Raw genomic sequence first — 27439 nt, 5'->3', positions numbered from 1 at the left:
GAGAATTGCTTGAACCTGGGAGGTGGAGGTTGCAGTGAGCCGAGATCGCGCCACTGCACTCCAGCCTGGGTGACAGAGCAGGACTCCATCTCAGCAAAAAAAAAATAATAATAATAAAGAAGAAGAATGACCATGCACTATTTGAGACATACCTATACTAAAAATATTCAAATTTAGGCCGGTTATGGTGGCGCATGCCTGTAATCTCAGCACTTTGGGAGGCCAAGGCAGGAGGATCACTTGAGCCCAGGAGTTCAAGACCAGCCTGGGCAACATAGCAAGACCCCATCTCTAAAAAAAATAGTTAATAAGTAAATAAAATATTCACATTTAACTGGGTGTCTTGGGTCGTTTTGCTAAATCTGGCAGCCTGTCTAGGAAGCCCTCTGGCTTGTTTGCTGTGGCCCACAGCCCTCAATGGCTCAGCTTTGTGTCCCTGTGGAAGGCCCCAGACCCCCATTCCCCCAGTTCCCATCCTTAACAGGGTAGGAGCAGGTGGACGGCTGTGTGTCCAGCACAAGGTGTTTCCATAGAACCAGCCAAGGCCCATCTTGCCATCTTATTTTTTATTTTTATTTTTTTTGAGACAGAGTCAGGCTGGAGTGCAGTGGTGCAATCCTGGCTCACTGCAACCTCTGCCTCCTGGGTTGAAGCGCTTCTCCTGCCTCAGTCTCCCGAGTAGCTGCGATTACAGGCACCTGCCACAATGCCTGGCTAATTTTTATATATATATTTTAATAGAGATGGGGTTTTGCCGTGTCAGCCAGGCTGGTCTTGAACTCGTGACCTCAAGTGATCTGCCTGCCTTGGCCTCCCAAAGTGCTGGGATTACAGGCATGAGCCACTGCGCCAGGCCCAGGGGCCCATCTTAATACTGCTCTGTGCATGAGGCTCGTGCTGAGCAGGGGCAGTGCGAGCCTTAGAGGCTCCCACTTGGTCCACACCCTCCTCTGTTCTGAACTTCCCTATCAGAACAGGGAAGCTGGGAAGCTCAATCTAATGTGGCAAGTTGCTGAACTGGCTCGGGTCTCAGTTTCCCTATTAGGTTGTTATGAGGGTTGGGGATTTGCTTCTGCTGTAAAGTGTACCCATGATGGTGCCATTATCTGGGAGTTGATAGATTCAAGGCTGGCAGCTCCACATACCCAAGCTTGGAGGTGGCAGGGAGCCAGACCTCGAAGACAGATAGAGGTTCCTTGAGTGCAGAGACAGGAAGGGCTTTCCAAAAACAGAAAATAAATAGCCCGGGCAGAGCCTGGGAGGCAGAGCTGTGCAGGGCACCCGGATGGAGGGCATGAGCAGAGAGATGGGAGGCTGGCCCCAAGGGAAAAAACTGGAGGCCATGGGAGCGGTGTGGTCCAGGGTGGCCTGAGTCCCTGGTGGAGAGGTCACAGGCTGCCCATTCCAGGGGCAACCTGGGCTCCTTGCAGCTGGAGGTTCGGCTGCGGGACGAGACGGTGCTGCCCTCCAGCTACTACCAGCCACTGGTGCACCTGCTGTGCCACGAGGTCAAGCTGGGCATGCAGGTGAGGGGGCCTGGGCAGGGTGGGAGGGTCCAGTGGCAGTAGGCCTGTGCGCCTGTCCTTCTAAACCCATTCTGCAGAGCAGAAACCTGAGGTCTGGGGATGTGAGGAGCTGGCCAGTGTCCAGGGCCCCGTCCCCAGCCACCCCTTGGGAAAATGTCCTCTTTCCCTGGGATGCTCTGAGGTCCTCAGAGGGAAAGGTTCGGGATCCCCCGTGCCTCTCCCTGCAGGGCCCAGGGCAGCTGATCCCACTCATCAAGGAGACAACCAGCACCGAGTGTCGCCAGGACGTGGCCATGAACCTGCTCAAGCTCTTCCTGGGGCAGGGGCTGGCCAAGGACTTCCTGGACCTGCTCTTCCAGCTGGAGCTGAGTCGCACCAGTGAGGCCTGGGAAGGAGCTGGGCCCAGAACACTGGGAGGTGTTTGGGGGTGGGTGGGCTCCTCCTGTGGGAGGCAGATGGGGTCAGACAGGAGGGAGGCAAGGAACAGAGCCAAGGGCAGAGGTGGGACAGTGGGCTGGGAGGTGGTGAGGAGGCCCTTTATTGAGGGGCCAGCTTAGATCCCCCAGCCCCAAGGTCCTCTGTCCTCCCCCTCCCCCAAAAGCTTTGTCCCAGCCCCCTACCCACTGGGACCTCTGTTTGTAGGTGAGACCAACACCCTGTTCCGGAGCAACTCTCTGGCCTCAAAGTCCATGGAGTCTTTTCTGAAGGTGAGGTTGCATGCTATATTGTCCTCATCTTGCAAATGACAACACTGAGCTTCAGAGAGAGTGACAGAGGGGGCTGGGACTTCGACTCCAGTGTTCTATCTCCATATTCAGAGCCCTTTAAGGTTAAGAACGTGGGCTGGGCATAGTGGCTCATGCCTGTAATTCCAGCACTTTGGGAGGCTGAGGCGGGCGGATCACTTAAGGTCAGGAGTTGGAGACCAGCCTGGCCAACATGGCGAAACCCCATCTCTACTAAAAATACAAAAATTAGCCTGGCATGGTGGTGGGCACCTGTAATCCCAGCTACTGGGGAGGCTGAGGCAGGAGACTCACTTGAACCAGGAGCCAGAGGTTGTAGTGAGCTCACGCCACTGCACTCTAGCCTGGGCCCCGTGCTAGACTCCGTGCCCCGCACCCCCCCCAAAAAGAATGTGTGTGTGATTAAAATTTAAGTTAGAGACAGTCTCACTATGTTGCCCAGGCTGGCCTCAAACTCCTGGCCTCAAGTGATCCTCCTGCCTTGGCCTCCCAAAGTGCTAGGATTACAAGGGCTAAGAATTCTAGTCACTCATTCACTCACTCATTCATTCATTCATGAATAAACAGTTTGCCCTGCATGTGTACCTGGCCCCCTCCTGGGCGGATAGGGCAGGCAAACGGTGCAAGGGCGGCTGCCGGGAGAAGGTGGGCAGCTGGAGTGGGACTGGGGGAGACAGGATCAGTGTGACCTGGGGTGGTCCCCAGGTGACCGGGATGCAGTACCTGCACGGCGTCCTGGTCCCCATCATCAACAAGGTGTTTGAGGAGAAGAAGTACGTGGAGCTGGACCCCAGCAAAGTGGAAGTTGAGGATGTAGGGTGAGGCCGGGGGTAACTCCGGGGGGGTGCGGGGCGCAGCGGCAGCGGGTTGGGATCAGGCCCTGTCAGCATGTGTGTTTGTGCTTCTGCCCACCCGTGTATTGTCCCCTGTGTCCGTGTCCTGGCTGCTGTGAGAGCCACTGTTCCTGTCGTGGCCCTGGCGCTGACCGCGACCTCCTCTGCCAACCCGCCCCTTTCCACGCAGGTGCTCCGGGCTGCACCGCCCGCAGACCGAGGCCGAGGTGCTGGAGCAGAGCGCGCAGATGCTGCGCGCCCACCTGGGGGCCCTGCTGAGCGCGCTCAGCCGCTCGGTTCGCGCGTGCCCCGCCGTGGTGCGCGCCACCTTCCGCCAGCTCTTCGGGCGCGTGCGCGAGCGCTTCCCCGGCGCCCAGCACGAGGTGCGCCCTCCACCCGCTGGGCTAGGCTGGGCCGGGTTGGACTGGGCTGGGGCGAGGGGCGAAGAGCGGTGGGGAACCAGGGAGCGCTGGGGAGGACCAGGGAGGCTGTGTCCCGGCGAGGGTCAGGGACGGAGCCTAAGGGGAGGGGGCTGCCAGGAGCCCTGGTCTGGGGGACTCCAGCCCGCGCTCTTCCGCACCCCTCCAGAATGTACCGTTCATCGCCGTCACCAGCTTCCTGTGCCTGCGCTTCTTCTCTCCCGCCATCATGTCGCCCAAGCTCTTCCACCTGCGGGAGCGCCACGCGGACGCCCGCACCAGCCGCACCCCGCTCCTGTTGGCCAAGGTGCGGGCCTTGCGGCCACGGGCGGGATGCACAGCTGGGTGTCCTACCGGGGCCCTGGCCTGGACTGCAGAGTGTTCCCTACCGGCTCCGGCGAGGCCATTGGCACGCTCACGTAGGCACTGCACTTCACAGTTTGCAAAGCCTTCCTGTGGCCACCTTGTCCGAGCTGCATCTCATGGATAAAGGAACAGACCTGCGAGGGGTCGGGGGTTGCCAAGGCCTCCCATCCTGTCGGTGGTGAATCGCGGGACCTTCCAACCCGGGTCTGCTTACTCTCAGGCTGCACCTATGTGCCCGGCACCGGGGTGGGGTATCCAGTGCAGCAGCGTCAGCTAAACCTACAGAGGAAGGCCCAAGTGGTCTCAGTTATCATAAGGCATCAAACTTCATGATCCTCTCCTCCCTGATCCCTAGTGGCGCTGGAGGGGGCCCGTGGGCATGGCCTCTGTCGCCTCTGCCTCCATCGCTACAGCTGAGTAGCAAAGACTTGGGGAGGGGGGGTGGGAGGGGGTGCAGTGGCTAGGCCCCTAACCTAGCAGAACCTGGTCCTTCCTGCTGTCACCTCCAGGCAGTCCAGAACGTGGGCAACATGGACACGCCGGCTTCCAGGGCCAAGGAGGCTTGGATGGAGCCGCTGCAGCCCACCGTGCGCCAGGGCGTGGCGCAGCTGAAGGACTTCATCATCAAGCTCGTGGACATCGAGGAGAAGGACGGTGAGCGCCGCCCTGCACAGACCCGCCCACAGCCTACTGCTGACATTTGCTCCGCCTTTGAGCCCCACGGCCCCACCCACCGCTGTTTGTTCCTCTCGTGGCCCCACCCACCGCCTGCTGTTGACATTTGCCAGGCCCCCAGGCCATAGACCCACGCACCACTGTTTGTGCTTCCTGTGACCCTGCCCACTGCCTGCTGTTGACGTTTGCCCTACCCCTAGACCCATGGCCTCACCCCCCATCATCTGTGCCTGTTGACATTTGCTCCATCCTTGAGCTCCATGGCCCCGCCGCCACCTGCTACTGACGCGTGTCCCGCCTCCAAGCCCATGGCCCTGCCTTCCTCAGTCCACCTGTCACCCCGCTCACCACCAGCTGTTGATGTTTGCTCCGCCCTTGAGCCCCATGACTACGTCCACTGCCTGCTGTTCAGATTTGCTCAGCCCTTGAGCCCCACGGCCCCGCCCACTGCTCCGCCCCCCCCCCCCAGTCCCGCCCTCATTCACTGGGCTCTCTCTTCCCCTCCCTCCCTGGCCTGGCAGAGCTGGACCTGCAGCGGACGCTGAGTTTGCAGGCGCCACCTGTGAAGGAGGGGCCACTCTTCATCCACAGGACCAAGGGCAAGGGCCCCCTCATGTCCTCCTCCTTCAAGAAGCTCTACTTCTCCCTCACTACCGAGGCCCTCAGCTTCGCGAAGACGCCCAGCTCCAAGGTGGGTAAGGAGGGAGGCCGGCAAGTGGGGCACCTTAGAGGCACCTGTCCCCTTCCTTGGAGCCCACTTGAGGTACCCCCGGGGTCAGAGAAGAAAGCCAGGTGTGTGGCATCTGTACTGCTTGTCAGAACCTAGGAGGGCCGGGCATGGTGGCTCACGCCTGTAATCCCAGGACTTTGGGAGGCTGAGGCGGGTGGATCACTTGAGGTTAGGAGTTTGAGACCAGCCTGGCCAACATGGAGAAACCCCGTCTCTACTAAAAATACAAAAAATCAGCCGGGTGTGGTGGTAGGTGCCTGTAGTCCCAGCTACTCGGGAGGCTGAGGCACGGGAATCGCTTGAACCCGGGAGGCAGAAGTTGCAGTGAGCCGAGATCGTGCCACTGCACTCCAACCTGGGCAACAGAGCAAGACTCCGTCTCAAAAAAGAAAATGAATATGGAGGAAGTTGATCCGACCTTACCAGGTTGTTGAGGATTAAATGAGATGATCTCCCTAAGGGTCCTGACCCAGGGCCTGGCAGGTAGTACTATTTAGGCAAATGGTATTATTAAAGATAGTACATCACCTGGGCTGCTAGATGAGTAGGAGGCTAGGGCAAACAGGGGAGGCTTCCTGGAAGAGGCAGGAATATAGAAGCACGGAATCTTGGCGTGGGAAGGGATCTCAAAGTTCACCTTGTACAGCCCTCTCTGAGTCATGGGTCACCTCTCCTGCAAGCTCTCTTCTCCCAGGAAGAGCTGAGGACATACTTCCTCCATGGACCTGGTGACTGCTTGCTGTACACCTGCCCCCAGTCATGCAGGCTATGGGGATGATCTTCCAGGAGTACCCAGCCTAGCCCTGGGCAGGTGAGAGCGGGCTAGGAGTAGGTGAAGGAGCTCATCACCCACCCTGTTCTCAACCAGCTCAGGGGTCCCACCAGATGATGGGCCCGCCCCTTCCCACCAAAGACCCCTCAGATGATGATAATTATTTTTTGAGACAGGGTCTTGCTCTGTCACCCAGGCTGTAGTGCAGTGGTGCGATCATAGCTGACTGCAGCCTCAAACTCCTGGGCTCAAGCAATCTTCCTGCCTCAGCCTCCCGAGTAGCTGGGACTACAGGCACGTGCCACCAAGCCCAGCTAATTTTCTTTAACTTTTTTTTTTGCGGAGATGGGGTCTTGCTATGCTGCCCAGGCTGTTCTCAAACTCCTGGCCTCAGGCAATCCTCCTGCCCCAGCCTCCCAAAGCACTCAGATGATTATTATACATCTTCCTTGCCAGGGTTCAAAGATTTGACTACATGGGCATTATTTAATTCTGGTCCCTTTTTTTTTTTTTGAGATGGAGTTTCGCTTTTGTTGCCCAGGCCAGAGTGCAATGGTGCGATCTTGGCTCACCGCAACCTCCGCCTCCCGGGTTCAAGCGATTCTCCTGCCTCAGCCTCCCAAGTAGCTGGGATTACAGGCATGCACCACCATGCCCGGCTAATTTTGTATTTTTAGTAGACACGGAGTTTCTCCATGTTTGTCAGGCTGGTCTCGAACTCCCAGCCTCAGGTGATCTGCCTTCCTCGGCCTCCCAAAATGCTGGGATTACATGTGTGAGCCACTGCGCCCGGTCAGGATATGACTATTAGAGCCTGGGACTACAAAAGCAAGTGGGAAAACTAATAAATGCAAAGTCACAAAGTCTTGGCCACGGCTGGATTGACTTTGTAGCCCAGGGAATGCTGGCTGTCCAGACACTACCCCAAAGCTCACACCTCCGAGGCCTTCTGGGAGTGCCCCCCAGGGAGGCCAGGTCCTCCTCTCCCAGTTGCTGGGCACTTGGTCACCATCAGTCTGTGCTCTGCCCTGGCTGAGGTCACTCTGGGTCTCCCACGCCTACCCCTGGTGCTGCAGAAGGGGAGACTGAGGCCCAGAGATGGGGAATGGAATGGCCCTGGCTAGGTCCCTGAGCCTCCTCCTCCCTGCCTGCCCCAGAAAAGCGCCCTCATCAAGTTAGCCAACATCCGGGCAGCGGAAAAGGTTGAGGAAAAGAGCTTTGGCAGCTTGCACGTCATGCAGGTCATCTACACGGACGACGCCGGCAGACCCCAGACTGCCTACCTGCAGTGCAAGGTGCAGGGAGGGGAGCGGGTGCTGTGGGAGTGGCCTGAACACTGTGGGAGTGGCTTGGGTGCTGTGGGAGTGGCCTGGGTACTGTGGGAGTGGCATGAGCCCTGTGGGAGTGGCCTGGGTATTGTGGGAGTGGCCTGAGCTCTATGGGAGTGGCCTGGGTGCTGTGGGAGTGCCCTGGATGCTATGGGAATGGCCTGGGTGCTGTGGGAATGGCCTGGGTGCTATGGGAGTGGCCTGAGCTCTGTGGGAGTGGCCTGGGTGCTGTGGGAGGGGCCTGAGTGGACTGGATGAGAAAAGAGTTGATTGAGCCTCTCGCCCCGCTACCAGCTACATCAGGCACCGCAGGGTGTGTCTAATCTGGGAGGTGTCAGGGACAGGTGTGTGTGTGTTGTCCAGGGGCCTGAGCCCCCAGGAGGCCATGGCCCATGTCTTTCCCTGGGCATCCATGTGTAGGTCTGTGTGTGGGCCAGTGCACAGACAGGTGCATCCCTGTGAGGTGAAATTTGCACGTTGCACCCGTTTGTTGGAAACTATTTCCAGATAACTGAGATGGGGGCCAGGCACGCTGGTTCACGCGGATAATCCCAGCATTCTAGCCGGGGCAACAGAGCAAGACCCTTTCTCTAAAAAAGAAAGTCTGAGCTGGCACCTGTGTGGTTCTGTGTCTGTATCAATGCCTAATAATCAAACATTATGCTCTGTGTGGCTTTGGGTGCAGGTTCTCAAGTAACCTTCTCATCTGTTCCTTCATTAACTCATTCATTCATTTATTTAAAAAATACTTACTGAGCACCTCCTAGGTTCCAGGCATGATTCTAGGTGAGGGGATACAGTGGCAGATGAGGCAGAGTCCTGCCCTCATGGAGCTGATATCCCAGGGAGAAGATGGGCCAATAAATACATGTTTCAAATGTCGGCTCATGCCTGTAGTCCCAGTACTTTGGGAGGCTGAGGTGGGAGGATCACTGGAGGCCAGGAGTTTGAGAACAGCCTGGCCAATGTAGCAAGACCCCATCTCTACAAAAAAAAAATTAGCCAGCCATGATGGCATGCACCTGTGATTCCAGCTACTTGGGAGGCTGAGGCAGGAAGATAGCCTGAACCCAGGAGTTGGAGGCTGCAGTGAACTATGATCACACCACTGCACTCCAGCCTGGGCTACGGAGTGAGTCCCATGAGTTGAAGGCTCTGATCCACAGGGGGTTGACCAGAGCTGGGTGAGGATGTGAGGCCAGGCTCAGCAGTCGCCCTGAGGCAGCTACCCTGTGACCTGAGGCCAATGCCTGCCAACTGTGATCTCAGTTTCCCCAAATGTAAAACAGCTGGAGAGGCTGGGCACGGTGGCTCACGCCTGTCATCCCAGCACTTTGGAAGTCCGAGGCGGGCAGACCACCTGAGGTCAGGAGTTCGAGAGCAGCCTGGCCAACAGGGTGAAACCCTGTCTCTACTAAAATGACAAAATTAGCTGGGCGTGGTGGCAGGCGTCTGTAATCCCAGCTACTCAGGAAGCTGAGGCAGGGAGAATTGCTTGAACCTGGGAGGCAGAGGTTGCAGTGAGCTGAGATGACGCCACTGCACTCTAGCCTGGGCGACAGAGCGAGACTCCGTCTCAAAAAAATAAAATAAAATAAATAACAGCCAGAGAGAGGCAGCCCTGTGCCCCATCCAGAGCAGAGAGGAATGTCAGGGGGTAGTGATTGGTGGTGAACAGTAGGGTCTGGCACAGGGAAAACACATCAGTGGCAGAGCCAGTTGTTATAGGGGTAGGGGGAGATACAAGGAAGGTCCCAGCCCAGGGCCTGGGAGTGGCCTGGGCACATGCTGAGGGTTCTCTCCTGCAGGACAGCCACAGTGTAGAAGACCCTGTGCCCCTTCTGGGGTGAGGAGTACCAAGTGCACCTGCCGCCCACCTTCCACGCTGTGGCTTTCTACGTCATGGATGAGGATGCCCTCAGGTGAGTGCCCCCCTCTCCAGCTGGGACCCAGACCTGGCCATCTGATTGCTCCCTGGCCCATTGCACCACCAGGACTCCTGGGTCCTTTTTGGCATCCTCTTTGCAGCCTGGAGGGAGGCAGAGCCTGGGGGCCTGGGAGGGCGAAAGGCTTGAGCGTGTGGGTGTGCGCATGCGTGGCTCCATGGTGCATGCGCCACATACACACGTGTGTGTGCAGGCATGCGGGCACAAGTGTGCATGGACTACACGTGTGCGTGCAGTTGTGAGCTGTGAGATGGGCACCCAGAGAGTGTGAGCTTGGCATGTGTGGGCATGTGAGAAACCTATCACATCCCCCTAGAGGGTCCAGAACCCACAGCCTACAGAAGGGCCACAGGTCCAGCTCTGTTGGGTTACTCTGGAAATGACAGCGGTGTCCACCACCCTGCTCCCCCCGGGGGGGTCCTGAACTTGGTGGGAGGTCCCAGAGGGCAGATACTGAAGCCCTGCCCAGCTCTGCCTCCATCTCCCTCCTCTAGCCGGGACGACGTTATCGGAAAGGTCTGCCTTACAAGGGACACCATAGCCTCTCACCCTAAGGGTAAGTTCTCCCTTCCCTCCCGCACTGGTCTGCCCAGTCCCTGGCCTCCCTCCCACTCGGAGACCTCCCCTCTAGGCTCCGTCTGGTCTCCTGCTCAGGGAAAGCCATTTCTACTCTCCCCAGAAGCCGGGGCCACATTCTGTACTCCTGGCCTCTGTTCTGCAGCATGTTCCCAAGCCTGGTTGTTACTGCCTCTTCCCTAGGGTGAAGAGGGGCTGCTATGGGTGGAATCTGAGGCCTCTGCTGGCAGAAGAAGGGGCCGCCTTACACTCTATTGCTGAAGCATAGGGACCCCTTCTCCAAATCAGGCCAGCTCCTTCTGTAACCCATGGGGTCGCCTCCATCTGGGCCCTAGTACTACTGTGTCCTAAGTCTGAAGGGTTGGCCTAGAGCCAGTCCAGGCTGGAGATCCCTTTCAATTATTTCTGGGATGCAGACATTGTTTTGTGTTATTGTTTTTACAATTTTTATATAGTTTAAAAAAAAAAAAAAAAAGGCCGGGCACGGTGGCTCACACCTGTAATCCCAGCACTTTGGGAGGCCGAGACGGGTGGATCACGAGGTCAGGAGATCGAGACCATCCTGGCTAACACAGTGAAACCCCGTCTCTACTAAAAATACAAAAAAATTAGCTGGGCGTGGTGGCAGGCACCTGTAGTCCTAGCTACTTGGCAGGCTGAAGCAGGAGAATGGCGTGAACCCGGGAGGCAAAGCTTGCAGTAAGCCGAGATGGCGCCACTGCACTCCAGCCTCAGCAACGGAGCAAGAATCCACCTCAAAAATAAATAAATAAATGAATAAAAAATAAAAACAAAAAATAAAATAGAGGCCGGGTGCAGTGGCTCACACCTATAATCCCAGCACTTTGGGAGGCCGAGGCAGGTGGATCACCTGAGGTCAGGAGTTCAAGACCAGCCTGGCCAACATGGCAAAACTCTGTGTCTACTAAAAATACAAAAAATTAGCTGGACGTGGTGGTGGGCACCTGTAATCCCAGCTACTCAGGAGGCTGAGGCAGGAGAATCGCTTGAATCCAGGAGGCGGAGGTTGCAGTGAGTCAAGATCACGCCATTGCACTCCAACCTGGATGACAGAGCAAGACTCCATCTCCAAAAGAAAAACAAAGATGGAGGCCGTGCATGGTGGCTCACACCTGTAATCCCAGTGGCAATTCACTTGAGATTAGGAGTTCAAGACCAGCCTCGTCAACATGGTGAAACCCTGTCTCTACTAAAAATATAAAAATTACCTGGGCATGGTGGCACTCACCTGTAATCCCAGCTACTAGGGAGGCTGAGACAGGAAAATCTCTTGAACCTGGGAGGCAGAGGTTGCAGTGAGCCAAGATTGCACCATTGCACTCCAGCCTAGGTGACAGCAAGACTGTGTCTCAAAAAAAAAAAAAAAAATGGAGATGGGGGTCTCACTCTGTTGCCCAGGCTGGTCTTGAACTCCTGGCTTTGACAGATCCTTCCGCCTTGGCCTCCCCAAGGTGCTAGGATTACAGGTGTGAACCACCATGCTCTGCCCAGACATGATTTTGAGGGTTCAGCCCTGTGCCAGCCTCACTGTGTGTGACCTTGGGCAGCTCTTTGCCTTCTCTGGGCTTCTCTGAGGGTTCAAACCAGTTCTTGGATGCTATGGGCTCTGCCATCAGAGCCTTTGTGTCCCGCTTACTGGCTTCCCCCCACACACACCTGCTCCTGTCTGTGACGCTGGGCCAGGGATGGGGGCAGGGCGGAGGCAGGTTCTGCTGACTCATGGGGCTTCTTGGCCCCTGCCAGGCCAAAGGGCTTTCCCACCTGCAGCCTTAGCCAGCGTCTCTGGGGTCTAGGGGCCCCAGTGAGGCTATTCCTCCGGGTGCCTTGTAGCTGCCCCATCCAGGCCTCAGACCCTCCTCCCAGCAGCCCTAGGGGAGGGCCACCCTCTTCCTGTTTTAAGATGGGGAATCTGGCTGGGTACAGCGGCCCACACTTATAATCCCAGCACCTTAGGAGGCTGAGGTGGGAGGATGGCTTGAGGTCAGGAGTTTGAGACCAGCCTGAGCAACATAGCAAGACTCCATCTTTTTTTTTTTTTTTTTGAGATGGGGTCTTGCTCTGTCACCCAGTCTGGAGTGCAATGGCGCAATCTTGTAGCTTCTCCATCTGGGCCTCAGACCCTCCTCCCAGCAGCCCTAGGGGAGGGCCACTCTCTTCCCGTTTTAAGATGGGGAATCTGGCTGGGTACAGCGGCCCACGCTTATAATCCCAGCACCTTGGGAGGCTGAGGTGGGAGGATTGCTTGAGGTCAGGAGTTTGAGACCAGCCTGAGCAACATAGCAAGACTCCATCTTTTTTTTTTTTTTTTTTTTTTTTTTGAGATGGGGTCTTGCTCTGTCACCCAGTCTGGAGTGCAATGGCGCGATCTGAGTTCAAGCAATTCTCCTGCCTCAGCCTCCTGAGGAGCTGGGATTACAGGCATGCACCACCACACCTGGCTCACAGGGTGAGACCCTGTCTCTAAAAATGACGACGACAAAAATGACACAATAGTGAGGGCACAGGCCCCAGGTCACTGACTTAGATTCTAATCCCAGCTCTTCCAACTGCTGTTTCTTCACCTGCTGAGCCTCAGTTTCCCCATCTGTCATTGGGGATACCAGCCCCTGCTTCACAGGTGCCTAGGGGATTCCCAGGAGATTATGGAGGTGCCTCAAGGTGCCTGGTGGGGCTGAGGGTGGAGGGTATGGGGGTTCAAGGCCGGGTCCCTGGCTGAGCTGACCCCACAGGTTTCAGCGGGTGGGCCCACCTGACGGAGGTTGACCCCGATGAGGAGGTGCAGGGCGAGATCCACCTGCGGCTGGAAGTGCGGCCAGGGGCCCGGGCCTGCCGGCTACGCTGCTCTGTGCTGGAGGCCAGGTGAGACTCAGGGGCCTGGGGGCGGGCAGTGGGTCCCCTGCAACTAGAGAAACCCAATGAGGAAGCTGAGCACCCCCTCGCCCCACCTCTACCTCCTGGTCCCAGAGCTGGCCACCTCCCATCAAAGCCTGCTCTCAAGAGAGGGTCTCTCCAGGCACGGTGTCTCACACCTGTAATCCCAGCACTTTGGGAGGCCGAGGCAGGTGGTTCACCTGAGGCCAGGAGTTCAAGACCAGCCTGACCACCATGGTGAGACCCTGTCTCTACTAAAAATACAACAATTAGCCGGGCATGGTGGCAGGCGCCTGTAATCTCAGCTACTCAGGAGGCTGAGGCAGGAGTCTTGAACCCAGGAGGCAGAGGTTGCAGTGAGCTGAGATGGCGCCACTGCACTCCAGCCTGGGTGACAAGCGAGACTGCATCTCAAAAAAAAAAAAAAGAAAGAAAGAAAAAAGAGAGGGTCTGGGGAGGTTTTCTGGACTTGAAGATGCTTCTTGGGTGATTTCCACTCAAGGGGATATGTCCCTTAAGGGACAGTCTAATGTTCTCATGGAGGAACTGGAGCCATCACAGAGGAGTGGAGTAGGGGGTACGGGTGAGGAGACCCCGAACTCTGATCACACAGCCTCAGTCCCCCAGTGCTAAGGCCGGCTTCCCTATGTTTAACGCCAGTGTGAACTTGGCCTGGTGGGAGTGTGTGTAAGTGGGTCCCTCGTGGGGCTGGGGGGGTGAAAAGAGTTGCTGAAAATCTCCCGATGGGCAAATTGAGGGTTCCCCCAAGGAGGGACAGTGGTTTGGATGGTTCCATGGGCCTGAGTCACCTGTGACAGGGCCACCCCCCAACCCCCAGGGTATTTTTAGCTGCAGGCTGCACTCCCGTCTGGGCCTGGGTCTGAGTCACACTCTGTCCGTGAGAAGCGTCTTCCCTTCCGGCTCCAAACCCACCTCCCCAAGTCGCTCCCTGCCTGTGAGGCAGGAGGGTGGCCCCCAGCCAGGCAGCCCTATGGAGCCAGTGTTCCCCCCACCCTTGAGGGGTCAGCCTGTCTAAGAGGAAGACTTCCGTTGGGCAGAGGGGTGTGGGTCAGATGATGCCCATGTTGCTCACTCTGGCTTCCCGGGAGTTATTTTCTGTCCTGGGAAAATAGAAATGGATGGAAAATGTCTGGGCTTGGGCCGAGCCTCAGCCACGCCCCCACACTCGCTCACTCTCTGGCCTCTGCCATTCATTCCCCCCCACCCCACCCCAACTCACCCGCTTCCTCCATCCTTATCCTTTCCGGGCACCAGGCTGTCTGGGGGACAGGCATGCACACGTGTGCACCCACTCACACACGTGGCCGGGCTCTGGGACCTCGGGGCCACTTCTCTCAGGCACCCATCGTCACCCACGGAGATGGGAGGCATGGAAGCATGTCTCCCTGGCCCTCCCCTCTCTCCAGGAATCTCCCCTCTCCCATCCTCTGGGGCCACAGTGGTTGGCCTTCTAGTGAGTCCTAGCAGGGGAGAGGAATGTCCAGGCCTCTCTCAGAGTGAGGGGACTTGTCCCCCGTTGTCCTCGGCAATGAGACTCCTGCTGCAATTCCAAGTCAGCCTAAGAAGGTCCATTTGCTGCAGAGGAAGAAAGAACATTTCCTCCTTATTTTTTCTGGGGAGATTCTCAATATTTCAGTAAAACCTTGGGGTTTTTTTGTTTTTTGTTTTTGAGACAATCTCGCTCCATCATCCAGGCTGGAGTGCAGTGGCCCGATCTCAGCTCGCTGCAACCTCCACCTTCTGGGTTCAAGCAATTCTCCTGCCTCAGCCTCCCTAGTAGCTGGGATTACAGGTGTGCACCACCACGCCCGGCTAATTTTTTGTATTTTTAGTAGAAACGGGACTTCACTATGTTGGCTAGGCTGGTCTCAAACTCCTGACCTCAGGTGATCTGCCTGCCTCGGCCTCCCAAAGTACTGGGATTACAGGCGTGAGCCACTGCACCCGGGCTGGTTTTTTTTTTTTTGGTGTTTTTTTGTTTTGTTTTGTTTTTTTTGAGGCAGTCTGGCTCTGTCGCCCAGGCTGGAGTGCAGGGGCGTTTTCTTGGCTCACTGCAACCTCTGCCTCCCCAGGTTCAAGCAATTCTCCTGCCTCAGCCTCCTTCCCAAAGTGCTGGGATTATAGGAATGAGCCGCTGCACCCAGCCTCAATGTTGGGGTTTTATTAGACAGTCTTGAGGGGGAAGAAAGGCAGGTATGAGAGGCTTAAAATATCGAAGATGAGTGGGCTTTGGTGTTCTTCCACAAAGAGTTCTAAGTAGGGGATACTGGCAGGGTGCAGTGGCTCACTCCAGTAATCCCAGTGCTTTGGGAAGCAGGGGTGGGAGGATCTCTTGAGGCCCGGATTTCGAGACCAGCCTGGGCAACAGCAAGATCCTGTCTCTACAAAAAAATTTAAAAATTAGCCAGGTGTGGTGGGGCACACCTATAGTGCCAGCTACTTGGGAGGCTGACGTGGGAGGATTGCTTGAGCCCAGGAGGTGGAGGCTGCAGTGAGCTATGATTGCATCACTGTACTCCAGCCTGAGCAACAGAGCAAGACCCTGTTTAAAAAAAAAAAGAAAAGAATAAAAGGGCCAGGCGCGGTGGCTCACGCCTGTAATCCCAGCACTTTGGGAGGCCAAGGCAGGCGGATCACCTGAGGTCAGGAGTTCGAGGGCAGCCTGGCCAACCTGGTGAAACCCCGTCTCTACTAAAAATACGAAAATTAGCTGGGCGTGGTGGCAGGCACCTGTAATCCCAGCTACTCAGGAGGCTGAGGCAGGAGAATTACTTGAACCCGGGAGGCGGAGGTTGCAGTGAGCTAAGATTGCACCATTACACTCCAGCCTGGGCGACAGAGCGAGGCTCCGTCTCAAAAAAAAAAAAAAAAGCTGGGGGTACCGTGACTAGACTAGGGCTGTGTAAAGACCCATCTATGGAGAAAGGGCAGGGCCGCCCATCAGGGCTGCACCTCACTCCTCCACCAAGTAGAGCGACATTACTGGGGCAGACCTTCCAGAAGCACACTCTCTCCCTAAACCTGAGCCCAGTAGCGATTCACTTTTCCATTTTCCTGATGAGGAAACCGAGGCTCAGGGCAGCCCTGGGAATGGAGGGCTGGGAACATTGCCCCGGCGGTTCCCTGGCAGCACTCACACCACCCCCCTGCCACCCCCAGAGCAAGGTGCAGCCACTGGCCTGCAGCTGCCTGGTGGGAAGGACCCATGGCCTCTACCTTGGAGGGTTCTTGGCCACATGGGCGATCCTGAGGAGATGGCTATGGGAGCAGGGCCCAGAAAGGGCAGAGGCGCACTGTCCACAGTCAACTTGCCAGGGACGGAATGTGCCCAGGCCTTTTGGCCCGCTGTGGTTACATAATGGTGGTGACAAGTAGGGGAGGGGGGGCTCAGGGACAAGTCGATGATCCAGTCTTCCTCCACCCCCACCAGGGATCTGGCCCCAAAGGACCGCAATGGTGCATCTGACCCCTTCATCCGAGTGCGCTACAAGGGCCGGACACAGGAGACCTCGGTGAGGAGGCCAGAGGGCAGGGAAGGGGCAGGGGGCTCGGGGGACGTGCCAGCCACGCCCCCGTTGCTCACCTCACCACCTGCTCCCCGTCCCCTGGTGGGACAGATTGGGGGCCACAGTCTTACAGAGGAGGCCCAGGGAAAGGGGCGACCTCTCTGAGGGGACATAATAGGTCCCAGGACCTCTGGGGCCAACTTCGCTCACTCCCGGCTATGCTTGGGGGTAAGGAGGGGATTGAGACAGCCGGAGTGGGGTTTATTTGGGAACACCCATGCTGCCTTCCCCACCCCCAGGAAACGTCCAGAGTCGAGGGCCCAGTCCTGGGCACGAAGACACCAAGGTCTGCTTTCTCAGTATAGTTGCTACTGTTTTTGTTATGTGTTTTGTGGTGTTTTTTTTTTTTTGAGGCCAAGTCCCACCCTGTCACCCAGGCTGGAGTGCAGTGGCTGGATCTCAGCTCACTGCAGGCTCTGCCTTCCCAGTTCGAGAGATTCTCCTGCCTCAGCCACACGAGTAGCTAGGATTACAGGCACACACCACCACACCAGGCTAATTTCTTGTATTTTTAGTAGAGATGGGGTTTCACCACGTTGGCCAGGCTGGTCTCGAACTCCTGGCCTCAAGTGATCCTCCCGCCTCGGCTTCCCAAAGTGCTGGGATTACAGGCATGAGCCACCACGCCCAGCCCTGTGTTTTTTGTTTGTTTTGCTTTGTTTTTTAATATTTTATTTCCATAGGTTATTGGGGAACAGGTGGTGTTTGGTTACATAAGTTCTTAGTGGTGATTTATGAGATTTTGGTTCACCCATCACCCGAGCAGTATACACTGCACCCAATTTGTAGTCTTTCATCCCTCACCCCCTTCCCAACCTTCCCCCCCGAGTCCCCAAAGTCCACTGTGTCATTGTTATGCCTTTGCGTCCTCATAGCTTAGCTCCCACATATGAGTGAGAACATAACGATGTTTGGTTTTCCATTCCTGAGTTACTACACTTAGAATAATAATCTCCAATCCAATCCAGGTTGCTGTGAATGCCATTAATTCATTCCTTTTTTATGGCTGAGTAGTATTCCATTGTATATATATACCACAGTTTCTTTATCCACTTGTTGATTGATGGACATTTGGGCTGGTTTCACATTTCTGCAATTGCGAATTGTGCTGCTATAAACATGCGTCTGCAAGTATCTTGGCCAGGCGCAGTGGCTCACACCTGTAATCCCAGCACTGTGGGAGGCCAAGGCTGGCAGATTGCTTGAGGCCAGGAGTTTGAGACCAGCCTGGCCAACATGGTGAAACCCCGTCTCTACTAAAAATACAAAAATTAGCCGGGCGTAGCGGCAGGCCCCTGAAATCCCAGCTACTTGGGAGGCTGAGGCAGGAGAATCACTTGAACCCAGAAGGCGGAGGTTGCAGTGAGCTGAGATCGTGCCACTGCACTCCAGCCTGGGCGACAGAGCAAGACTGTTTCAAAAACAAAACAAAACAAACAAAACAAAAACATATGTGTGCAAGTATCTTTTTTGTATAATGACTTCTCCTCTGGGTAGATACCCAGTAGTGGGATTGCTGAATCAAATGGTAGTTCTACTTTTAGTTAGTTAAGGAATCTCCACTGTTTTCCATAGTGGTTGTACTAGTTCACATTCCCACCAGCAGTGTAGAGGTATTCCCTGTTCACCACATCCTCATAGTCAGTACTGTTTTGCTGTGTGGCCTCGGATACATCTTTTCCCCACCCTGGGCCTCAGTTCTCCCCATCTGAGAAATGGGTGGGAGCTTGGACAGGACATTTTAACCTCTGCTGTGGCAGAACCTCCAAGGCGAGGAGGCTGTGGGGAACCCAGGGGAGGTGTCTAGGGCAGCTCTGCCTTTTGCCCAGCCTGGGGAGTCCAGTGGCATCAGCCTAAGCCCCTCCCACCCTCCTCTGGGCAGATCGTGAAGAAGTCATGCTACCCACGCTGGAATGAGACGTTTGAATTTGAGCTGCAGGAGGGGGCCATGGAGGCGCTGTGCGTGGAGGCCTGGGACTGGGACCTTGTCAGCCGAAACGACTTCCTGGGCAAAGTGAGCACCACCGCCCCGCTACCCCTCCTCCCCCGGCAGGCTGCACCTGCTGTCCCCCAGCACCTGGCTCCATTGCAGCCGTCCCATCCTCAGGGACCTCCCTCCGGCTTCCCCAAAGAGAGACACTCAGGAAGCCTGGGACTACCCCCCCACCTCCACCGTCTGCCAGAACCAGCAACTTCCCCCCACCACCACTGGCACTCAGGGACCCTTGGAAGGGGCCCCTCCCCACTAAGAACAGTAGTTGGCAAGGAGGAGACCCAGGTCTCCCAGCTCCAGGAAAACTGCCACTATGTCCCCAGGTGGTGATCGATGTCCAGAGACTGCGGGTGGCGCAGCAGGAGGAGGGCTGGTTCCGGCTGCAGCCCGACCAGTCCAAGAGCCGGCGGCATGACGAGTAAGTGCATGGAGCTGGGCAGCCGGCCTCAAGGGGTGGGGTGGGGGCTGACATTTGGGAATTGGCTACAGGCAGGCAGGGCAGGGCAGGGGGGCTGCTCAGGGGTGAGAGGTCAGGAGACACAGCTCCAGGGTCCCCTCAGCCCCTGCCCACCTAGCCAGCATCCTTCTCATCCCGGCTGGGCTCCACCTCCCCTTTATTTATTATTTATTTATTTATTTATTTATTTTGAGATGGAGTCTCACTCTGTCCCCAGGCTGGAGTGCAATGGCGTGATCTCGACTCACTGCAGGCTCCGCCTCCCGGGTTCACGCCATTCTCCTGCCTCAGCCTCCCAAGTAGCTGGGACTACAGGCACCCGCCACCGCGCCTGGCTAATTTTTTGCATTTTTAGTAGAGACAGGGTTTCACCATGTTAGCCAGGATGGTCTCGATCTCCTGACCTTGTGATCCACCCGCCTCGGCCTCCCCAAGTACTGGGATTACAGGCATGAGCCACCGCGCCCGGCCCCTCCCCTTTATTTTTCCCCACAGTTCTGCATTCAGCTCAGCTCTGTCTTCTGTCTTTTTTTTTTTTTTTTTTTTTGAGATGGAGTCTTGCTCTGTCACCCAGGCTGGAGTGCAGCGGCACAATCTTGGCTCACTGCAACCTCCACCTCCTGGGTTCCAGTGATTCTCCTGCCTCAACCTCCTGATTAGCTGGGATTACAACTGTGTGCCACCATGCTCGGCTAATTTTTGTATTTTTAGTAGAGACAGGGTTTCACCATGTTGGCCAAGTTGGTCTCGAACACCTGACCTCAAGTGATCCACCCGCCTCAGCCTGCCAAAGTGCTAGGATTACAGGCATGGGCCACCGCACCCGGCCAGGTCTGTCTTCTTAGCTCACAGTTTGTACAGGTCTCCTGCTTTCTGCCTCTGGAAGTTTCTGAAACAAGTACTCAGACATTTTCCCTTTGAAAATTTCCCTGCAGACCTCAGACCAGGGTTCAGTCTCCAAGGTCAGTGTCCCTGAGCCATAGCTCCAACTCCCTATGCCAGATTCTCCAGGAATAGGGTTGTGAGATAAGATAGGACACCGTTGGCCAGGAGCGGTGGCTCATGCCTGTAATCCCAGCTCTTTGGGAGGCCAAGGTGGGAGGATCACTTGGGGCAAGGAGTTTGAGACCAGCCTGGGCAAGAAAGTGAGACTCCGTCTCTACAAAGAAATAAAAATTAGGCCAGGCGCGGTGGCTCACGCCTGTAATCTCAGCACTTTGGGAGGTCGAGGTGGGCGGATCACCTGAGGTCAGGAGTTTGAGACCAGCCTGGCCAGATGGCGGGCGCCTGTAATCCCAGCTACTCGGGAGGCTGAGGCAGGCAGAATTGCTTGAACCCCGGAGGCAGAGGTTGTAGTGAGCCAAGATTGCGCCATTGCACTCTAGCCTGGGTGACAAAGCTAGACTCTGTCTCAAAAAAAAAAAAAAAGAACACCCAGTTAAAACTTAATTTCAGATAAACAGTGAATTTTTTTTTTTTTTGAGCAGAATCTCACTCTGTCACCTAGGCTGGATGGAGTGCAGTGGCACGGTCTTGGCTCACTGCAACCTCCGCCTCCCAGGTTCAAGCAATTCTCATGCCTCAGCCTCCCGAGTAGCTGGGATTACAGGCATGCACCTGTACCACCAGTGCAGTGGTGATCATAGCTCACTGTAGCCTCCATCTCCTGGGTGCAAGCAATCCTCCCACCTCAACGTTCCAGGTAGCTAGGACCACCTCACCTGGCTAATTTTTTGTAGTTTTAGTAGAGATGGGGTTTCACCGTGATGGCCGGGCTTGATGTTGAACTCCTGACCTGTGCCCGGCTGTGAATACTTTTTTAGTATAAGAATAACCGCTGGGCGTGGTGACTCACACCTGTAATCCCAACACTTTGGGAGTTTGAGGCAGGTGGATCACTTGAGGTCAAGAGTTCGAGACCAGCCTGACCAACATGGAGAAACCCCATCTCTACTGAAAATACAAAATTAGCCGGCGTGGTGGGGCATGCCTGTAATCCCAGCTACTTGGGGGGCGGAGGCAGAAGAATCGCTTGAACCTGAGAGGCGGAGGTTGCAGTGAGCCGAGATCGTGCCATTGCACTCCACCCTGGGTGATAAGAGCGAAACTCTGTCTCAAAAAAAAAAAAAAAAAAAAAGTATTCTTACACTAGGGCTCTTTAGTGAACAAGTATACAGTTTTTAATCATCATAGAATCTCAGACTAACCCAACAAAACCAAAATTCTAAAGGAAATTAATATATACCATGAAATTGTGAAGACTGTGATAAAAATTCATCTGTAAGAATTATGGGGCTGAATAAGCAGAAATTAATAAACCTATAGAAGTTCATCATTTGATGCTGTGTTTGCTTTTTGGAAAAGCAAACAATTACAATGAATAATTAAAATATTTGTAAATTCTCAAAAATAATTCTCACTCAATATGTTTTATTGTAAATTTCTGCCAGATCTACTCTATCAGTATAACTCTATTAGTAACTTTCTAGAAAATACAAATAAACCTAGAGATTTTGTTTCAATGGAATATGCAATGTAACATATTACGTGACTCAAGGCTGAACATCATCCTGTCAGAAACTATTTATTCCAAAATAGGATTAAGGATAGAATACAGACATAAGGATAGAAAGCAGACACACATAAACATATGTGTGTTTGTGCATGTATATACACATACAAATATATGATATATATCAAATATCAATATATAAGCAAGAAAACTAAATTAGAGGCAGAACATGTAGAGTCTCCACTAGCTTTGCCAAAATCCAGTTTCAGAGGGCAACTCAATACTGGTCACCCAGCAGAGGTTTCAGTGATGTCAAATCATGACTGCTTCCTCTATTTTCTAAGCATATAAATATTGTCAGTATTATCACAACCACTTACCACTGAATTCAGTGCTTTGTGTCAGGAACAAAAAGGTTGTATCTGGTACAATGCGACATGGTATACCCGTGGCAGGTGGGCTGCTCTTTCCCGAAGTATTCAATCAGCAAATATCAATTCCCAGAAGATTATAAGGTAAAGCAAATAATAATAGGGGCATAATTTTTTGGCAGTTGAACAAATGAGGAGACAATTAAAATTGCAGCAGCCTTCTTTGTAGAATTTAACAAAGGAATTTTAAAATTTATATGAAAACACAAAAAAACCTAATATAGTTAAAGCAATTTTTTCAAGAAAAGAACAAAGTAGAGAAGGTCTTACTATACATGATTTCAAGACATATTCTAAAAGTACAGTAATCAAGACTATGGACCTTGAGCAAAGTAACATATAGATCAATGGAACAATGCCTTCTAGGCAATCCAAGAAATGTGGTATCAACTGGATACCCATATGGAAAAATAAATGAGTGGCAACTCTTATCATACATTGCACATAAAAATATACCCAAAGTGAATCATAGACCTAAATATAAAATCAAAAGCTATAATATTCCTGGAGGAAAAAAATAAGAGAAAATCTTTGCAACCTCCTGGTGATCAAAGTTTTCTTACATAGGAAACAACAGCAATGAACCATAAATTTAAAAAAAAATACAAATTGGACTTATTTAAAATTTAAAACATATTATTCTAAAGATATAGTGGAGGAATGAAATGGCAAGCTATAACCTAAGAGAAAATATTCAAAACACATAAATTAGAAAAAGATATAAGAATGTTTACAACTCTCAAGGTCCCAGGATTAGTGTAGTTCCTGCCACAATGGCAGCCTTTGCTATGAAACCATACGTGCCCACGCTGGGATCTGAACCAGTGACGGTGAGTTCATCCATCCACATCTCCAAAGCCAGGAGATAATGTCCAGTTCTTACCTGTCTTTTTAATGATGGATTTTCCAGTGAGTCTATAAGTTCAATCAATTAGTGGTCCTAGTAGGAGTAATGGAAATGAGATCATGTTTACTTGCAGGTGGCTCACCACGGCCATAGTCAGTTACACCAGCTCATAAAGATAAAAGTGGAGCTCCACCAGTTAGAAGTATATATAAAATGACATTTTTAGACCAGGGCTTGGATCAACACTTTTAGTTTCAAGAAGAGAGTCAAACATTTTCTTAATGCAGAGTCCTCTTGTTGGAGTTAAGACAACTACTCCTGCAACTGGACAAAGTATGTTTAGTCTAGCACATATCAGTCAGCCATGAAAGACAGCATTATCTCCCGCCCACTTGGATCCTTTTATACTCAAGGAGATCCTCTGACTTCAGAAGATCACCTCAATGACACTTGGGTGATTGTGTTTGGGTTTCCTCAAGCACCTGCTTTTTACATATTATAATTTGCATACTATGGGAATATCTTAAAATATGTTATGTCTAACACACAGGAAATTGCATATTTGTTATTAATCTAAACTGTAGGCCTAGAAAGCCTTAAGCAAAGACAGGAGAATTTTTAGAGAATTCATCATGATTGGTGCACAACCATGTTTTGATGCAAGTGTTACAGAAAACAGTGACAGATGTGCTTTATCATCTCCATCTTCAGCCTTTACATCACCAATCAAAACCTTAGATAAACCAAAACAACCTGGAAATACTTCTAGAATTTCTACCCTGAGACCTCTTGGTACAGCATACAGAGCTTCTATCATTTCTAACAGAGAAACACCTAAAAACAATGAAAGTCTTTTATCCAAAGCAATATGTGTTGGCTGCTAGCATAAGACAAAAGAACTCCACGACCAAAGAGAAGGTTGCTACGCTAAAACAGAGTTAGCAGAGTACTGCTCATTTCCATCACTTAGTTATATAACCACTACTGCAGTATTGAATAGCTATTACATACTTCTTTTAGAAAGAAGGCTTTTTCTTTAAGGACATAGCCTGTTGTCACTTTAAAGGATGCTTGGAATACACTTTAAAGGATGCTTGGAATACATTTTAAAGAAAACTAAAAATCCCTGTAAATAGGTTTTGTGCTGTCTGTGATCATGCATGCTTATTTAAGCACAAAAAACACAGCATGATTCCTGTAATTAAATAATTGAATTTGTGGTAAGGCTTCGTAGTCTTCATGAGAAGGTAGGTGAATTTCATAAATTACAGCTGCTTCTACACAAAGATTATTATTAGCAATTTGAATTATGGTCTTTTAATTTAGATAGTATTTCACATTTTAATTATCTTTGTTTATATATGTCCTTTCATGGATTGTCATCTTGGTGTATTATAAAACCAATACATTATTTTTAAAAACTTACTACTAAAGTTTCTTGATAAAAACAAACGGTCACATTGTCAATGGTAAAATGCTTACAACTCAATAATAGAACAATAAATAATTCAGCATTTTTTTAAATGAGCAAAAGAGTTTAATAGTTATCTTGAAAGAGAAAGTACACAGATGACCTATAGAAATGGTATAAAACATGACTAGTGTTTGGGGATGCAAATTCATCACAACCCATGCAGAAGAATGGGCAAAATAACAATTAAAAAAATTAGAACAGAAGCAGAAAAGATGTGGGGCAACTGGGACTTTCCTGCATAGCCGGTGGGAATATAAAATGGTATAATCACTTTGGAAAAGAGTTGGAAAGTTTATTGTAAACTTAAATATATACTTATCAGACACTTGAGATATTCCTTTCCTAGGTATTTACCGGGGAGAAACCAAAATGTGTGACTGCACAAAGACCAGGTCACAAATATTCATAACGACTTGATTTGAAATAGACAAAAACTCTAAACAACTCAAATGTCCAGCACATGATGAGTTACCATATTGTGATATATCCATTTAATAACACACTACTTAGCAATGGAAAGAAACTATTAATTCATGCTATAACATGGTTGGATCTCAAAATGATTATGCTAAGTGGACAAAGCCAGGCCAAAAATCAAAAGCAAAAAGGGGGAAAATAAACACATCTTATAAATCCATTCATATAAGATTCTAGGGAATCAATATCTTAGTCCATTTACACTGCTATAACAAAATACCATAAACTAGGTGGCTTATAAACAATAGAAATTTATTTCTCACAGCTCTACAGGCTGGATGTCCAAGATCAAGTTTCCAGCAGATTCAATGTCTGGTGAGCTGTTTGCTGATTTATATATAGCACCTGCTTGCTGTGTTCTCACATGGTAGAATGAGCCAATTAGCTCCCTTCACACTTATTACATTCATGAGGTCTCTGCCTCCATGACCCAATCACCTCCCAAAAGGACCCACCTCCTAATACCATCACTTAGGGCTTAAGATTTTAACACGTGAATTTTGGGGGGACACAAACATTCAGACCATGGCAATAAACTAGTTTATAGTGACAAAAAGCAGAACAAATATATGGGCACATGAGGGATAGATTAGAAATGGGTCCAAAGAAACTTTCAGAGAAATTGAAATATTTGTTATCCTGACAGTGGTTATCATGTCCCAGGTGTGCATGCATATGCCAAAAGTGATCACATTGTATACTTTAAATATGTGAAGTTTAGTGGACTTCAGTTATACTTCCATGAAGTCAAAAACGGCAAAAAAAAGAAAAAGCTTTTCAGTTAAAATTAGATACACTTTAGGGTAGGTATTTATAATTGAAAAAGACATGTCTATTGTAAGTGGCCAAAAGCTTATGTATTTTATGTCATTTTACCTATAACTGATATCTGATAGCCACTAATAAAGTTTGCCACTTGTTGAATAATTGTATGCTTATTCAGATTTTTTAAGGGATCAGGGAAATAACTTTTACCATTTTTAGGAAATTTTAATTAGTTTATCTAAATTTAAACCTATTTAAATAACAGATTTTCTAGTAAGAAATTATTAGATTTGTAGTGATAAAGGAATGACACAAATTTGTCTATTCCTGTGGATTGTAATTTTATCTATTTTTGAAACAATTTTTCAAAATTGTCATTGAATATACTAAAAATCACTGAATTATATACTTTAAGTGAAAAGCAAAACTTATTTGTCAATACATGTTTACCTAAATGAGAAAATTGGGAAAGTATTTTGGAAAGGGAGACTGGGTCAAATTTTAAGGACCTCGAATATCAATCACACTTTGGTTTAACATGCAATTCATGTTTTATCGTGGAAGGTTTGGAACAGGGCAATAGCTTATCAAGCTATGCCTTGAGAAGTTTGTTCTAGGCAGTGGCATATGAAGTGGTTTGAACTTAGGAGAGAAGGAAATCCTGTTACAATTTAATTGAAATAAATTGAATGGAAAATTACAGAGGCTTAAACTAATTAAAACTAGCAGTACTAATAACTTATTTTTAAAGTGAGTGGGTGGATAATAACAGAGTTTAAGACTTTGCCACTTGTTGGTGGTAGGGAGTAATGAGAAGTGAGAAATCAAAAAGAACTCTAACATTTGTTTCAGTGTCAGGATGAATAGAGTTTCCAATAAAGGAGAGAATGCAGTAATTCAGTATCCAATAATGGTTGAAGGGGTTGTCTTGAGCACCCTTTTTTGTTTGATTTGGAGGTACATGTGCAGTTTTGTTACATGGGTATACTGGCTTGGGGTATGGATGGTCTCATCACCCAGGGAGTGAGCATAGTACCCAGTAGGTAGTTCTTCAGCCCTTTCTCTACCCCTCTCTCCCCACTCTAGTAGTCCCAGTGTCTATTGTTCCCATCTTTATGTCCATGTGTATTCAATGTTTAGCTCTCATTTATAAGTGAGAACATAAGGTATTCAGGCTTCTGTTCCTGCAATAATTTGCTTAGGATAATAATAGCCTTTAGCTGCATCCATGTTACTGCAAAGCACATGATTTTGTAGTTTTTCCTGGCTGCATAGTATTCCATGGCATACATGTACCACATTTTTTAAAGCCAGAGTGTTCTCCTCGCTCCAATCTTGAGGATTCTAATGTTCAAGTTTAGGCAGGTCATTTAGTTAGATAGTACAACTGACCATAGGGAAAACAAATCCAAATCTTCCTGTAGAGACCCTAGGTAACAGTTTTCATTTTATAGCTGCCTAGTGTTTGAACTCCCTTGTCTATAGTTAGAGAGTAGAACATTGCTTTTGTTTTATATAAAAGATCAGGTACGTGTTCCCCCAGACTCCTTGACCGTAGACCTCAGAGACTTGTCTTAAACTTGGACAATCAGATGTTCCCTCTCAGGGCATGAGTCTGAGGTGGCTGACACAGAGAAGAGAGAAGAGAAAAGGCCTCATGTCACCACCAACACTCAATATCTTTGCCCACTGGTGGCAGAGGCAGCATGTATTCAGGTGTAACAGGACCGTTGGCAGCATGGAAATCTGACTGGTCTTGTGGCCAGAGCTAGATATGCCTTATTATGAATGACCTTCCTTGGTCCCTGATTGACTTTAATAAAAACAGCTTCATTGAGACATAATTCACACAACACAAAATTCACGCATTTAAAATTTATAATTTAGTAGCTTTTAGTATATTAACAGAGTTTGCAACCATCACTATGATCTAATTTTAGAACACTTTCATCATCCAGAAGAAACCCTGTGCCCATTAACAGTCAACCTTCACCTCCCTCCGAACAAATATTAATAATATTCTCCCTTCCATCTCTATGGATATTTCCACTTTGGACATTCATTAAAAGAAATCTTACAATGTGCAA

General features: G+C 51.0%; 2 protein-coding genes and 1 pseudogene across 6 annotated transcripts in view; all 3 read left to right on the top strand.

Moving 5' to 3' along the window:
* The window catches only part of LOC134806942 (ras GTPase-activating protein 4-like), a 25918-nt gene extending 9576 nt beyond the window's left edge, over positions 1–16342 (top strand). The window contains exons 4-14 of one of the 5 annotated variants that reach the window (XM_063814311.1): positions 1409–1526; positions 1754–1904; positions 2169–2233; positions 2978–3090; positions 3296–3488; positions 3694–3831; positions 4400–4544; positions 5087–5256; positions 7225–7362; positions 9204–9317; positions 9836–9903. In XM_063814311.1, the coding sequence (XP_063670381.1) occupies positions 1409–1526; positions 1754–1904; positions 2169–2233; positions 2978–3090; positions 3296–3488; positions 3694–3831; positions 4400–4544; positions 5087–5256; positions 7225–7362; positions 9204–9245 (1273 nt within the window). In that variant the 3' untranslated portion in view covers positions 9246–9317; positions 9836–9903. Of the gene's footprint in view, positions 1–1408; positions 1527–1753; positions 1905–2168; positions 2234–2977; positions 3091–3295; positions 3489–3693; positions 3832–4399; positions 4545–5086; positions 5257–7224; positions 7363–9203; positions 9318–9835; positions 9904–16260 lie in introns of those variants that run through there. The other 4 variants (XM_063814315.1, XM_063814312.1, XM_063814313.1 and 1 more) reach the window with 4 other exon arrangements.
* Positions 12713–27439, top strand: LOC134810439 (ras GTPase-activating protein 4-like). Its single transcript, XM_063814420.1, has 4 exons — positions 12713–12797; positions 18279–18410; positions 18713–18807; positions 24853–27439. The coding sequence occupies exons 2-4, from the start codon at positions 18345–18347 to the stop codon at positions 24956–24958; spliced, it is 267 nt and encodes an 88-aa protein (XP_063670490.1). The 5' UTR covers positions 12713–12797; positions 18279–18344; the 3' UTR covers positions 24959–27439.
* LOC104005172 (nucleoporin NUP35-like) lies at positions 18813–24254 on the top strand (annotated as a pseudogene).

This window comes from Pan troglodytes, chromosome 6 (genome assembly GCF_028858775.2).
Source record: "Pan troglodytes isolate AG18354 chromosome 6, NHGRI_mPanTro3-v2.0_pri, whole genome shotgun sequence".
NCBI classification, from domain to species: domain Eukaryota; kingdom Metazoa; phylum Chordata; class Mammalia; order Primates; family Hominidae; genus Pan; species Pan troglodytes.
The sequence above is the reverse complement of the archived record's forward strand: the minus strand, read 5'-3'. Positions and strand labels throughout refer to the sequence as shown.

Excerpts from the sequence above, each read along its gene's own strand:
- LOC134810439 (XM_063814420.1), top strand. The coding sequence starts at position 18,345 with ATGGAGGCGCTGTGCGTGGAGGCCTGGGACTGGGACCTTGTCAGCCGA. Across the intron at positions 18,411-18,712 it reads GAAACGACTTCCTGGGCAAA|GTGGTGATCGATGTCCAGAG; the intron begins GTGAGCACCACC and ends CTATGTCCCCAG. Across the intron at positions 18,808-24,852 it reads AAGAGCCGGCGGCATGACGA|CTCTACAGGCTGGATGTCCA; the intron begins GTAAGTGCATGG and ends TATTTCTCACAG.